Source organism: Apodemus sylvaticus, chromosome 15 (genome assembly GCF_947179515.1).
Source record: "Apodemus sylvaticus chromosome 15, mApoSyl1.1, whole genome shotgun sequence".
In the NCBI taxonomy this organism is placed as follows: Eukaryota; Metazoa; Chordata; class Mammalia; order Rodentia; family Muridae; genus Apodemus; species Apodemus sylvaticus.
In genome coordinates this window covers 61,800,947-61,816,541 of record NC_067486.1, presented here as the reverse complement: position 1 = coordinate 61,816,541, position 15,595 = coordinate 61,800,947, and the positions used below count along the sequence as shown (strand labels likewise).

The 15,595-nt window shown below is 43.4% G+C and overlaps 1 protein-coding gene across 2 annotated transcripts in view; it reads left to right on the top strand.

Moving 5' to 3' along the window:
- The window catches only part of Cd80 (CD80 molecule), a 39,121-nt gene that overhangs the window by 10,857 nt on the left and 12,669 nt on the right, over positions 1 to 15,595 (top strand). For both annotated transcript variants that reach the window (XM_052158399.1, XM_052158398.1), the window contains exons 3-6: positions 5,235 to 5,552; positions 8,460 to 8,741; positions 12,222 to 12,341; positions 14,243 to 14,339. In XM_052158399.1, the coding sequence (XP_052014359.1) occupies positions 5,235 to 5,552; positions 8,460 to 8,741; positions 12,222 to 12,341; positions 14,243 to 14,337 (815 nt within the window). In that variant the 3' untranslated portion in view covers positions 14,338 to 14,339. The remainder of the gene's footprint in view (positions 1 to 5,234; positions 5,553 to 8,459; positions 8,742 to 12,221; positions 12,342 to 14,242; positions 14,340 to 15,595) is intronic.

Sequence of the window (15,595 nt, the reverse complement as noted above, 5' to 3'; positions counted from 1 at the left end):
CTGGGGTATATTGATGAGGAAACACTCCTGATTGTTTTTTTTTAACTCTTTATTTTATATGTTTTATTTTATATGTATATGTGCATACCGTGTGTGTACCTAGTACCTGCAGAGGTCAGAAGGTGCCAGGCCTCCCTGGAACTGGAGTCACAGGTGGTTATGAGCCACCTTGTGAGTGCTGGGAATTGAAGAGACATCATCTGGAAGAGCAGCCATTGCTCTTAGCCACTGAGCCATCTCTGCAGCCCCAGGGACCGAGTTTTAAAATGGGACCCACTTGGCAGATCCAAGCTGTAGGATCACTGCACTCACCGATGACAGACAGCTGAGAGAAAGACAGGAGAGAGGGACCATCAGTTAGCTGAGAGGGCAGATGAAACCCAGAGGTATAAGCTGTGGCCTTGTGAGTGGTTCCAGCCTGAACCATGAGGTCAGGCCAAGCCTGGAAAAAAAGGGCCATTTTCTTTTCTGGTTTTGTTTGTTTGTTTGTTTTTTAGTTTTGTTCATTAGAGACATGGTCTTTTGGAGTGTAGGCTGGCCTCAAACTCTTTGTGTAGTCAAGAATAATCTTGAACTCCCGGTCTTCCTTCTTCTATCTCCCAAGTATTGGCATTACAACCCCCAGGACCCCTTCTTTGTATTGCTTATTTATTTGTATGCACACACATGGTACATGTGGAAAGGTCAAAGGGCAACTTGCAGGAGCTGGTTCCCTCCTTCGAAGGACCAAACTGAGGATGTCAGGTTTGTTAGCAGTGGCCTTTCCCCCACTGGCTCCCTCTTAGTGGACAAGCTCAGTGGTGGGCCGGATGGAGCAAGGCTGGCTTATTCTGGAACTGAATCCTGCAACTGGGGAATCGGCTACCCTGGTTTCCTTTCTTGTCACTATAATAAAATGCCCAGACAAAAGTAACTTAGGGGAGAAAGGGTTTGTCCTGCCCCAGTTTCCCCACAGCAGGGAAGTCACCTCAGCAGGGACGCGAAACAAGAGAAACAGTAGGGACGACTGGGACCCGCTCTCTCTCCCTCTATATCTGAGACCCAGCTTAAGAAATAGTGCCACCCACAATGGGCACGCTTTCCTGCCTCGATGAAACCAGGGTAATCCCCCACAGGCAAGCTAAAAGCTGCTGCATGAGAATGAGGACATGGCCGCTCCTAATAGGGCTGAGAAGAAGGTTTTTTATTGTAGATGTGAGGGAGAGACAGCCAGAGGCATTTGGAAGAGTAGCAGGTTGAAAATGGTCAGCAGAATAGAACAGAACTATGGGAGGAGAGAAAGGGAGCAAACGAAGAGGAGAGAGAGAGAGAGAGAGAGAGAGAGAGAGAGAGAGAGAGAGAGAGAGAGAAGAAGAAGAAGAAGAAGAAGGAGGAGGAGGAGGAGGAGGAGGAGGAGGAGGAGGAGGAGGAGGAGGAAGGGAGGGAGGGAGAGAGAGACAGAGACAGAGAGAGAGGGAGAGGGAGGGAGATAGAGAGACCAGGAGAGGGAGAAAAACAAAGAGATTGAGAGATTTGCGGAGGACCGAGAGAACGCGTGGTTGAAATGGCTGGGTTATAAGGAATCAGAAGATCAGAGGCAGGGCCCAGGAGCTGGAGAGGTTTAGGGTGAGAAGGGCGGGAGGTGCTGGGAGGAGCCAGGACTCTGTAACAGGTACTTGTAATACTGAGAGAGCGGGAGGGGTGGTCAGCATGGATGACAAATAGGTACCACAGTTAGCCATTTGTCCTGAGTTTCTTTGGGAGCTGTCTCAGGTGATTCTAGATTCTGTCAGGTAGACAACAGACACTGATCATTAGGACACTAAATAGAGAGTGGCCTTAAAAGTCTGGGCCAGAAAGAAATACATATGTAAAACTGGGGCCGGGTCTTTTGCCTGGTTTTCTCTTCCGTAGAATAAAACAATTCTGGTAGTGCCTCTCAGACTCCACAGACCTCAGCTTCTCCAGGGTCCTCTGGGGATCAGCAGATTGTGTAACCTGCCTTGGCCCTTTCACTGGGGTCTCTTAAAAGTCATCTGCCTTCTCATGGGACTGGAGGACCATCCCACTTCTGGGGGGTCCTGTCTCAGACTCTTGGTCCACAGGCATCTGGATGGGTATGTAAAACAAGTAGGTGCTTCTCTATACGTTTACAATGCTCACCATTTGTTATCATATGAAGGCGAGGGAGAGAGGAAGATTCAGGACAACTCTTTGTAGTGATATTCCCATTCAAGGATGCTTAACTATATGATAAAAATGGCAGTTTATTTGCCAATGTAGTAATAGGTATTGGGGGTATAAGGTTGCTGCTAAAATATTGGGTTCACTTTAGGCTGAGTAATCAGAAGATTTAGATGAAGAGGGGCATGTCTTAGCTCTTGTAATGTCATTCTCTAATCTAGTGGTTGGTTTACTGTCTTTTGTTCTTCCAAACTAAACTGTGGTAGGAAAGTGAGAGCGTTCAAAACCATGTTAGTAGCAGGTATGGTGGCTCACACCTTTCCCATTACTTAGGAGGCTGAGGCAGGAGGATCAAGATGGTCAGCCTAAGAGCCAGGTGTGGTGGCACATGCCTATAATCCCAGCACTCTGGGAGGCAGAGGCAGGCGGATTTCTGAGTTCGAGGCCAGCCTGGTCTACGGAGTGAGTTCCAGAACAGTCAGGGCTAAACAGAGAAACCCTGTCTCAGAAAAAAAAAAAAAAGATGGTCAGCCTGTGCTACCTACAGTGATCCTGTCTCAAAACAAAACAAAATATAGTTCTGTGCGACTGTGTGTGTGTCTGTGTCTGTGTGTCTGTGTATGTCTGTGTGTGTACAACATGGGGAAAGAGCTGTAGAAGAAATGAAGAGAAAAGTCCCACTGGGTAAGGTCTTTTTTAAAAAACAGAGTTGTGTTATGTGAAGAGTAAGGAAACTGTGAGTGAGACAAACGGACCCTTGTTGCAGTATAAAAACTGAGGCAAGATGCCAGACGCCATGCTTTACCTCTGTTGGATATGCTGGGCAGTCACACGTGTTTCTGTTCTCCCCATGTCTACAATTCTACAAGAATTAATTCTGGATTGTAAATAAATTTTGGAGCTGTGCGTGGTGGTACGTTTCCGTAATCCTAGTATCTAAGAGGCTGAGGCCAAAGAATTGCTATCAGCTCGAGGTCCCATAGCTACAAAGCAAGGTCCTGCCAAACCCCAAATAAACTGCAAATAATTTTGGAGAATAGGAAAATTAACAAACGTGGACTCCATGAATAAGAACGCTCTGTTGTATGCCTTATTTAATATGGCCCTCTTTTAAATGTATATTTTCTCTTCTCTGTCTCCTTTATTCCTTCATGATGGAGAGTCACAGGGCATGGAGTCATAGTCCCCTCTGCTGCAAGCTTCTTCAACACGTTAGAGTCCCAGCCAAGACCACTCTAAAGCCCTATGACCTCTACCTCACAGCTAGGGGGAGTAGATCAACTTACAATTGTTCCCATTCAAAGAATGACACAAAGGAAAAAGAAAGGAAGAGTGTGGTAGACCCTAGGAGGTGGTGCGTGGTCTGTGAGCAAATGGTGGCACCTTCTCTGGAGTTGTGCTCAAGGCTCTTTTATCTTCAGGGTATCAATATGTTCAATAGAGCACATAAGAAGCAACAGGACTCTAGACATGATGGTGTTTGCTTATAATCCCAGGACTCAGGAGGTGCGGACAGGAAGTCACCCTCGGCTACATAGGGTGTTCAAGGCTAGCCTGGGATAGGACCAAAACCTACCTGAGTTGAGAGAAGGTTCATATTAATGCTAAATCCTGCTTGTCATTGGAAACCCCTCAGAAAATGCAGGGGTCTGGACTGTATTATAATGCTCAGTTCATGAGTCTGATTTCAGTGGTATATCTTGATTATTACAGAAGCAAGTTGTTTTTTTTTTTTTCATTTGATTGTATTTAGCTTTCTAACCAGTGGCTTCCAGATCCTTCTCAAAAAGCACTGGAAGTGCAACCTCTATGGAAAATAACATAGATGTTTCCAAAAGATGAAAATAGAAATATTATACAGAAATTTTGCTTTGTGAAAATGTCCACATGAAGGGTTATCAGGGTTATGAAGCACCATCTGCAAACCCATGCTCATAGCAATATCATCTACTACCCCAACTACCCAAAGTTAGACAAGTGGGGGAAGCTGCCCAGATATCCATCAGCAGACGAGAAAATAAATCGTGTGTGTGTGTGTGTGTGTGTGTGTGTGTGTGTGTGTGTGTGAGATTATACAAAATGCAAACTGGAAAAATATATATGTATACATATATATATATATATATATATATGTACATGCACATAGATGGATAGATAAATGATAGACAGAGACAGATTATTTGTGACTGTCATATCACATGGCAAGGAACTCTTGTCATATAACATGAGATGAACACATCTTAAAGACGTAATTTTAAGCAAACAGGCCAGCCACAAGGAGGCCAGTATATCTGAAGTAGTCAGACTCACTGAGGCAAACAGTAAAGTGTCTATCCCTCAGGAGTAAGGGACATGGAGAGCGACTTGGTTGTTCAATGGGTGCGGAGATTCGTGACACATACCGACATCTGCGGAGGTCTGTCTCACAACAATGTGAAGACATTTCTCCACTGTAAACTTAAAGATGGTCGATGGAGTAAACTTGATGTACTTCTTTCTGTGTTGGCCATCAAACTCAGGGCCTTGAATATGATAGATGAGGATGTGCCCTACCACTGAGCTCCATCCTCAGCCTTTGGTATTTTCACCCAGTAAGACAGGGCCTCCCAGTGTCTTAAACAAGGTAGCCTCAAACTTGCTATTCTCCTATCCCCGAAGTGCTAGGATCATAAGGATCCAACATATATGTGGTTATATGTGATTCTTTTTTTAATTTAAATTTTATTTTTTTACTTATTCACTTTACATCCCATTCACTGCCCCCTTCCTGGTCACCCCCTTGCACAATCTTTCCCCCTTCCCCTCCCCTTCTCCTCTGAGTAGGTGGGGGTCCCCTCTGAGTATATTTCCCATCCTGGTCTACATAGCAAGTTCCAGGACAACCAGAGCTACAGAGAGAAACCCTATATCTAAAAGTGACCATAAAACAAACAACAACAAAAACAAAAATGTGTTGGAGCCAAAAAAAAAAAATCATTCTAGCTTCATGCATCATGGTTAGTCACTTTATAGTGCATAAGAATTTGGTTGTTCATTAACGATAAAATCTTTTCTTACTTGCCTCCTCTTAGGTATTGTTGAAGAAGTGTCGAAGTCAGTGAAAGAAAAGGTATCGCTGTCCTGTGGTTACAACTTTTCTCCTGAAGAGCAGTCCATTCTCCGAATCTACTGGCAAAAACATGACAAGATGGTGCTGTCTGTCATCTCTGGGGTTCGAGAAGTGTGGCCCGAGTATAAGAACCGGACTTTCCATGACAACACTACCTACTCTCTGATCATCCTGGGCCTGGGCCTTTCAGACAGGGGTACATACAAGTGTGTCGTTCAAAAGAGCGAAAGAGGAGTGTATGAAGTCAAACACCTTGCTTCCGTGAAGCTGTCCATCAAAGGTTGGTCGGATTCTCCGGTTTACTGATTCATAATGTCTTTAAAGGAACATGTCTATTTATGACAGTGATGCTTTTAGCAGAGAAGGATATGTCTCACTTCATATCTGAGGGTTGAGTCTCTAATTCTACAGAAAACCTGATTAGTCACGGTAGAAACCTCTATTGATGCACTTTTCTTATAGCCGGGATCATCCAAGGCCACAGTAACCATCCCAGGCACTATAACGGCCTGAGATATCTTCTGACTCGCAGCAGCCTAACCGTAATACAAAGTAGCTGTACTGTGAAGAGTACTTGAGAAGTGCCTATCCTATTCTGGGTAGCAAGTTAATTTAGGTCACTGGATTTTTTTTTTAAAACTTTTCTGAATACTTTGCATTCCTGCCTTTGTTCCTTACCCTTCTCTACTAAAAGTAACCAAACTTGGGTTAACTGCATCATCTGAGATATAAAGAGGCAGTCTTTTTTTTTTTTTAAGATTTAGTTTGTTTTTAACAATGTATATGAGTATACGCGGATGCTCAAAGCAGCCAGAAGAAGGTACTGGATTCCCCAGGAGCTAGAGTTATAGACAGTTGTGAGCCACCTAATACAAGTGCTGCTGACCGACCTCGTGTGTTCTGCAAGAGTGAGTTAAGAGTTATGTACTTAACTGCTGAGCCATCTCTTTAGTCCCAAAGGGCTATGCAGTCTTCAAGACCTTCAAAGTAATTCCTCTAAACACACTGTCTTGCAGAAGGGCGGGGGGGGGGGGGGGGGGGAGCTGCAGCTGCTGTAAGCTCAGTCAGACAGGAAAAGGTGGCTCTTACTGAGCTAGCCGTTTCTTAGAAAAGAAGCGCAGAAATGAGCAAACACGAGGTGCAGCTGAGAACATTAGGTCTGCAGATGTGTTACTCCAGGTTAAAGAGCCCATGATGTCTGATTAGAAGAAACATAAGTAACCTTTTTATGTTGACCCTCTGAGTAGTAATTCGATTGAGTGATATTAAGGTACTAAGTAGAAAATAATACTGCCAACTATAAATTGCTCAGGGACACAGCAAACTTTATCTAGGGACAAGGGTCATTTTTTTATTTCCCCTTTGTTTTAGTTTTGGTTTTTGAGATAGGGTCTTGCTACATAGCCTTGGCTAGCTTGGAGTCTAGCCTCGAACTCAGAGAGATTCACCACCAAAGATTTTTTTGTTGTTGCTGTTTACAATGACTTCCTCTGCAACCAAATTCAGGGTTTTCCCTTTCCTGGTAACTGTACACTGTATTCTTTCCTCCTTTCTCCCAGTATCCTTATTAACCCACTTACAAACTAAGACTGAAAAACAAGGAATTGGCCCCCAGTCACAAGGCGAGTCTCAGTTAAAGAGCTGCTCTTGATAGCCACTGACCTCTGCTCATACATGCTCTATAGTACTCAGACTTCCGAAGCAAAAGCTCAGTCTATGGACTGGAGTGGAGAGACTGACTGCCACAGGAGAGGGGAGGAGGTAGAGTCCTAAAGTCCTGAAGTCCACTAGCTCAGGCTCTAGAGTCCAGAGCCTGAGGGGCCAGTGGTAGGGGGTTCCCACTCTTGACTCTAAGTCTACTTTAGTATCTTACTGGAGGGCAAAGATACAAATGAAATCAGATGAGACAAATGAGAGCGTCCTTGTCCCTTTAAAATGTCAGAGTAGCAAGGAATTAATAAAATACACTAGCTGTAATTACAGATTTAACATTATATATTTGGACATAGCTTTATCGGAGTACAAATCTTCTTTTAGAAAATGAGGTAGAGTCTTACTCTGTAGCTCAGGGTGGCTTTGAACTCATTACATAGGCCAGGCTGACCTCACACTCCTGCCTCAGCCTCCAGAGTGTATACCTGCCTACAGGTGTGGTCCACATGCTCCGCTCACCTTACTTTTTAAGAAGCAAGGGAGTATTGAACATGGACTTAGGGTGATGCTGAGGGCGGAGTGAGTGTGAGTGGGTGAGTGTGAGCTCCTGTCTGTCTTCTGGTTCTCAGACTGAAGGGTGGCTTCCCACATCTTCCTTACTAAATAAACAGATGAAAGGAACCACAGGTGTTCTTCCAGTGTCAAGAGAAAAGGGGGGAATGAGACAGAAGGGGACAGCGAGGATGGGTTCTGGTGTTGAGAAATGTGATTGCAGATATCAGTTCTGCCAAGGGGTTGTGAGTTCCCCAAATCTACTTATTTACAAGATAAGATTATAGACATCAACTACTTCATGCTTGTGCTAATCTCTCTCTCTCTCTCTCTCTCTCTCTCTCTCTCTCTCTCTCTCTCTCTCGACAGGGTCTCTCTATAAGGCCTTGGCTGGTCTAAAACTAGCTATGTAAATCAGGCTGGCCTCAGACATAGAAATCTACCTGCCTCTGCCTCCTCAGTGCTGGAACTAAAGGCCTGCACTACTCTGCCTGGTTATTTTATTTCCTAACAGACAGGGTCTTCACTATATTTTCTAGGCTGGTCCTAAACTTGTAGAGTTCAAGCAACCTTTCTCTCTCAGCTGGGACTCCAGGTTGTACTACCACACTTTACTTGGTCCATGGTCCTTTGACATCTGAGTCTAATGTCCTAAGGTTGTCATAAAGAGAATGGTTTCCAGAAATAACTAGGAGGGACTCGATAAATATTATCAGCCTTCTTTTCTCGTCTTACAATAGCAAGCAATCGTCAACATTTCCCACACGAAGCCATTCCTTTCTCTGTGTTCTTGTCTGGATCAAGGTGGACCACAACTGACACTGACACAGTCAGTTCAAAGCAGCTCTTTTACTAATGACTTACAGAGTCTTGCAAATGCAACCTAATCTCGTCAGTCTCACTGAACCTTGATAATTTATTTAACAAACACCTAAGCACCCAGACCTGCACCGTGACTAACTGTATGTTGTTCTGTCTCTAGCTGACTTCCCTACCCCCAACATAACCCAGTGTGGAGATCCATCTGCCAACACTAAAAGGATCAAGTGCTTCGCCTCCGGGGGCTTCCCAGAGCCTCGCCTCTCTTGGTTGGAAAATGGAAGAGAATTAAATGGCATCAATACAACAGTTTCCCAGGATCCTGAATCGGAACTGTACACCATTAGTAGCCAACTAGATTTCAATACGACATACAACCACACCATTGAGTGTTTCATTGCATATGGAGATGCTTACGTGTCAGAGAACTTCACCTGGGAAAAACGTAAGCAACCTTATGCTGGAAAGGGCCTACTAGATAGGACCTGGAAATATAACCCAACGGCTCCATTTTAGAATTTAACTTAGGGCTTTTGATGGTAATTTTACTTATTTTAGTTATATGGGATGTGTGATTATGATTTATATCACTGGACAAGTGTAATAGTGATATTATTAGACTAATTTCATTTTATTTTAATAAATATTCTAATTTTTATAGGCAGGTCTAAGAACTGTCATTTTGCAATTTATGTAATGTTGTATTTTTTGTTTTGTTTTGTGTTTTGTTTTTTAAAAGATTATTTATTTATTTATTTACTTATTATAAGTACACTGTAGCTGTCTTCAGACACTCCAGAAGAGGGAGTCAGATCTTGTTACAGATGGTTATGAGCCACCATGTGGTTGCTGGGAATTGAACTCAGGACCTCTGGAAGAGCAGTCAGTGCTCTTAACCACTGAGCCATCTCTCCAGCCCCATGTTGTCTTTTTTTGAAAGCATTCAATTTTGTCCTTTTCACCTCCAACCCCCACTTGGGCATTTTGCTTTAGGTTACCTGTTCCCAATGGTCCCACAGTACCAAAGTCATTGGCTTCTTTGGAGCGGGTTTTTGTTTTTAGAACTACTGGTTCATTCTGGGTGTGGGAAGAGCACTGGCTCGGAACACCCAAAGCCTTGGGTTTGATCTCACCTACTGGTTCATCCAGAGCAAACAACAGTAAAGCTAAATGATAAAAGTCTTTGAGAACACTGCCCAGGGTGGAAACAAAACAGGTCACTCTGAGTCAATAACTTACTGTATAGATGGTAAGCTTGTAAAATTCCATTTCTCTAAAAGTAAAAATAATAAGGCAAAGAAATTCTTTTTATACAAACATATGTATCATGTCCATGGCATGATGGACATGCCACAGGACTCAGTTAAAAGAGTCTTTTAACTCTTGAAATATACCTCCAATTTGAATGGTTGAGTATACATGGGTGCACTTGGGACTCTCCCTCTACCTAAACCCCATCCTAAGGACATCTATGTGCACAGTACAGAAGCAATGCTGTGTGACAGTCTTTGGTGCACATGTATTAAATATGCACTGTGACCAGCTTATGTCTGCCTCTTTATTTATAGGTGAGATCCTTATGGTGGCCTACAGGCTCAGTCTAGAGTGTGATTTTCTCTTCCAGATCTGAGACTGAGTCTTTTAACTATTTTCCTTTGTAGGTACTAAGAAAATTTCCTGAAAACATTGGTCCCCAACATAAACCAAATTGTTTTGGCATGATCCCAACACTCAAAACTCAAATCTCAATCACATTTATGTATTCTAATATTTTATTTTAAAATGTCTTGGCTCATAAAGTGAAAATGCTTTATTAATTCAGGGTTTATTTTTACTTTATAGCTCTATCACTGTAATGAATTCTATATTTTTTTAAAGGTGGGGCTTATGTGGAAATCAATCTGTATTCATATCTTGAATACAGTTTACTTTGGATGCTGTTTTGGAATGTGGGTATATGTGAAATTTAGGACAAAAGTTGCTGTAACTTTTTTGGAAAAAAAATTCAGATAGTACTTTAGACTTCTGAGGGACTACAGACTTTGTTGCCATACACACGATAAGTGCACACATGGTGTCTCATTAGCCCAGGATGGCCTTGAACTCATAATCTTCCAACTTCAGCCTCCTTAGTTCTGGGATTAGAGTAATGAGTTACTGCATCCCATTTAGAAGTTTATTTCTTAAAACAGGTGGTAGGTCAGGCTTGGCCCAGTCATGGTCGCTTTGCCTACTTGTCAAGTCTATTTTTGTAAATGGAGAGCTTTTAAGAAAAGCTACAAGTCTCACTAACCAGACAGCCATCATCATTTGGAGTAAGAGTTAAGACAAGTGATCAATTGTGAGACGAGTTTGGAGGCTAGTAGGTGCTGGGTAAGAAAGATCCAAGCTCAGGCAGGTGATGGGGGTGGGACTGGGAATCGGGAGTCTTCTGAGAGATCATGGGATGTCCATGGAAGCCCACTGGGAGGTGAGAACAGAGAGTGTGTCACGCCTGCTTAGGTGGCTAAGGGTGCCACTCACTGCAGGGTACATGTGGGCGTAGATGATGTGCTTTAAGGACACAGTGAGGCTGGAAGAGCCGGCGCAGCAGTTAGGAGCATGGGCTACTCTTCCAGAGAAACTCTTTGATTCCCAGCACCCACATGGAGGCTAACAGTCACCTGGAACTCCAGTCCCAGAGGAATTTGATGCCCTTGTCTGTCCTATTATGCCCAGGCACACATGCTGGCAAAACCCATACACATAAAATAAAAATAAACAAATGTTTAAAAAAAGATAACAGTCCATTTAGTTTTCATCAGCTGGCTTCCAACCATTTTGTCAGCAGCCGGATGGATATATAATGTCCAGAAATGAGATAAGAAATGTTCAAATGCAGAAATGAGATGGTATTTCAAGCTTCGGGTGTGGGTTAGATGATGAAGGCAGGGCACACCACACAAGCAGTGGCATTTAGAAGCTGAGAGGAGGAAGAAATGCCTGAAAAGAAAGATGAGTGTGGCAAGCTGAGGCAGGAGCATGAATCAGAGACGCCGAGGACAAGGGCGTCCGGGGAGCCACATGCTCAAACAAGCTGAAAGCCAACTGCATCCAGGAGGCTCGGCAATGGGAAAATTGAAAACAAGTTAGTGTTTAATAATTTCTCCTAAGAGAGGCAGCATTGCTAATATTCCTGTCAAATGGCGTCCCTGTCCTTTCTTCAGATGTTGCTATTCCCAGAAAGATTGAAAAACAAATGGCATAGCCGTGGCCCCAGTGAGGAGAACAGGATGGTAGCATCACACACCAAACTCTTTCTCCTCCTGCCTCGGCCGTCTTTGTATCCCTCCCCAGGAGTCTAGAAGTTCATCAGAAACTAGCCCACAAAACCGACCTCCAGGATGATTCCCTCAATACCAAATGCACCCCAAACTTAAGCCTGGAAGGAAATCTATCAATCAATCAATCAATCAATCAATCTTTAAGAGAATGTGGAGCACCTCCAGAACCTTAAGGCAGCCACCGTGTGGAGAATGAGTGAAGGTAGAGGAGCTGAGGAGGACATGCATGAGAACGGGAGGAGGCACAGTAGAGCTAGAGAAGAAAGAAGTAGGTTTATCTAGATTGTGACATCACTAGGGCCCGGCCATATCAGCTACAGAAATGAGCCAAGAAAGCAAGACAGCTTTGATGGTTTCTCTGTAGAATTTTTCCTTACGCCAAGTTAGCTCAGTAGGTGCAAAAAGTCAAGTTACTTCTTTTCATGTGCAATATCTATATCACTTGGATATGGGGTAGCACAAGGGACTGCTAGCAATTGTGTGTCCGTGAGATGATCTGGCAAAGTAAAAGGTTCTCCACAGGTACATACTGAAGTGGTGTAGGATGGGAACCCAACAGGAGGAAGCACATCACAACTGCTGCTGTTCTTTTCTTTCCACAGCCCCAGAAGACCCTCCTGATAGAAATGACACAACTGTGCTCATCTGGATAGGATTGAGTGCAGTGATAGGTGCAGCTATAATTTTCATCCTCGCTGTATACTTAGTCTCCTATAAGCACAGTAAGTCTTACTTTTATTATCATGATCAGTTCCTGGATGACCAGACACCATAAGTGGGTTTCATCTTTAGTATATCACAGTCTAGTGTCTGCTCATATTTGCAGTAAATCTATGGCAACTTTAGATACATTTTTAAAAAATTGTTCTCATCATGTTCTGTTCATTCACTATATATATACACACATATACATATACATACATATATATATCCAGGACCCCTACTGTATGCCCAGCATTCTTCTAGACATTCAAATTCTAAAAACAAGAAGTCATTGCTCTTAAGATCCAGTCTGAGAGCTAACTAGAGTGGGGCACATCACAGCACTCATGAGACTGAAACAGGAAAACAAAAAGCTAGAAACTAGACCATGTTACAAAGAAACTTTGAGACTGTGACAAGACCCTGTCTTACAAAAGAAGGATACATCTGAGATGAACCCTGTTGGTTTCCTGTGACTTTCTCTATTCTTGCTGACTGCTTTGAAAGCATCTCTACTGCTGGCATTCTCTAACCTTTGCATTTGGGTGGCTAGATTTGAAGGAAGAGCCTTTCTTTGAAAGAGGTCATTAAGACTTGATAAGTTAGATGCTGTAAGTGGTTTTTACCAATCCTCATTTCCCCCAAATGCACTTTTGTATCAAAGACGGAGTAGTTGGTTAGAAGAAATTTCTAGGACACTATGGGTTTTAAAATCTGGGGACTTAGACACAGCCTGCCCTCAATCTCTGCAACTGACCAAAACAGTGATTTATGTTTCAGACCTATGGCCATAATCACCCTGAAGCTATCAACTAGACTAGGAGTCACATACACTGAGCAAAGAAAATTAGAAGACCAACATCTTCTTTATAACCTTCTTTATAACTTCATAACCTGCCAGGCTGTGGTGGTACAAGCCTGTAATCCCAGCACTCTGGGAGGCAGAAGCTGGTGGATTTCTGAGTTCAAGGCAAGCCTGGTCTACAGAGTGAATTCCAGGACAGCCAGGACTACACAGAGAAACCCTGTCTCGAAAAACAAAAACAAAAACAACAATAACTTCATAACCTTCAGCATCCAAAACCAAAGCAAGATTAAAGTTCAAATAGCCCAGATACTATTGTAAGAAGGAACCAAATTAAAATCATTTTGAATAAAACTTCCATTTTGGGGAGTCAAGCATAGTTTAATTTCCTAAGACTCCCTGGATGGGCGCCATCTTGGTTGGTCAGTTGAAGCATGAATACTGGGCAAATTGCCCTGCCACAGTTGAACAAAGTGACCAATAGTAACAAAATACGTGTACCACAAAGACATGTTTCCAGGAGAGACCCCTATCCCTGAATCGTGGTGGCTGGAACATGTACCTGGCATGGACAGCATGGCTTGTGGTTCGTATGCTTAAAAGCCCTGTAGCCTTCTGTCTCAGGGTTGCAGTTCAATTCCCAAGTCTGTTCTGCATCCCTGATCAATCCACAGTGGCTTGGTTACAATGAACCTTTCTTTTCTGCACTGACTTGGTGTTTTGAGTTGTGTTGGATCCAAGAGGACCCCATAACACTATGCTATGAGAAGCTCACCTTAAGGGTAGGATACAAGACTTACAAAAACTCATGGTGTTTCTAGAATGAATCACTAGTCTTGCTCCCCCGTTCAGTGTCTGTCATCCTCACCACTACTAGTGTTGACATCGCTGGGCCAAATAATACTTGGTAACGGTAGTATTCTAGTATATAAGGGGTGTTCCTCCGCTTCCTCAGCCTCTTTCAGCAAACAGCAATAGCAAAATATCTTTCAGGAATTACCAAATGTCCCTGGATAAAGGTGTGTGTGTGTGTGTGTGTGTGTGTGTGTGTGTGTGTGTGTGTGTGATGACTTATGGATTCTTCATCTGTTTTTATAATTTATGTTTATCTTCAAGGAAGCTGTTGCAGAAGAAGAAATGAAGCAAGCAGAGAAACAAACAGCAGGCTTTACATAGGGCCTGCGGAGGCATCAGCTGAGGAGACTGTCTGAAGGTAGCCATCTGCCTTCCTTTAGCTCTTCTCCGTCCGCGTGGGCTACACGGTGTGATGTGGTTCGTGAGGCACAATCTTCCTTTCAGCACTGTGCTAGTTAATCTTTTGGACAACTTGACACAAGATAGAGTTAACTGGGAAGAGAAAGCCTGAAATGAGGGTTTCTTTCCATCGGGTTGCCTGTGGGCAAGTTGGCTGGGCATTTGCTTGACTGATGACTGATGTGGGACGGCCGAGACACCGTCTGGTGCTAGCCCTGGGCAGGGGCAGGTGATCCTGGGTGGTATAAGAAAAAGAGCTGTTAATAAGCGGAGAGGTGCCTAGTCTTACTGCAACTTGATATGCCATGCTAGGTTGATGTCTGTGGGAGACCTGCCCTTTTCTCAAGAGAAGTGGAGTGAGAGTGGATGGGCTGGGCTGGAGAGATGGCTCAGTAATTAAGGGCACTGATTGCTCTTCTGAAGGTCCTGAGTTCAAATCCTAACAACCACATGGTGGCTCACAACCATCTGTAATAAGATATGACACCCTCTTCTGGTGTGTCTAGAAACAGCTACAGTGTGTTTACATATAGTAATAAATCTTAAAAAAAAAAAAAAAGAGTGGATAGGGTGGGGGTAGAAGAAAAGGTGGGGAGAGGGTCGGAGAGGAGGGAGGGAAACTATGGTTGGGATGTAAAAACAATAATAACATAAAAATTAAATAAAAAGAGAGTACTGAGCAAATGATGGAGAGCAAGCTAATGAGGAGCATTCTCTGTTCCTGCCTTGTTTCTTACCTGAGCCTCTCCTCTGATTTACTACCTCAGTGATGGGGACTCTGCCCTATACAGTGAAGTAAAATTTTTCCTCCCCAAAATTGCCTTTATCACAGTAACAGAAATTTAACTAGGACAGAAATTGGTAGTAGGAGTGTGGTGTCATACTGACACACCTGACCATGTTGTTTGGGCAAAGTTCGTGTCTGTGTTTAAAACTCTGGAAAAGTCCTTGGTGCTTATTGTTTAGTCCTTAATGGAGCTTGGAAAATAAGACCTGTGAGATAAATGCAAATGATGAAGGTCTAGGGCTTGTGAGGTTTCAAAGGAAGTGTGTGAGTCATACATTTTACAGGGTGTGTGTGTGTGTGTGTGTGTTATATCTGTGTTAAGAATATGTGGTCTCTGGCATGCTGGGGCTTGCTGTGATTAGCAAAAGCTCAGCATCACTTCTTTGCTGTCTTGGCACGACTGATGCTGCTTAGCTGGAACTGAAACG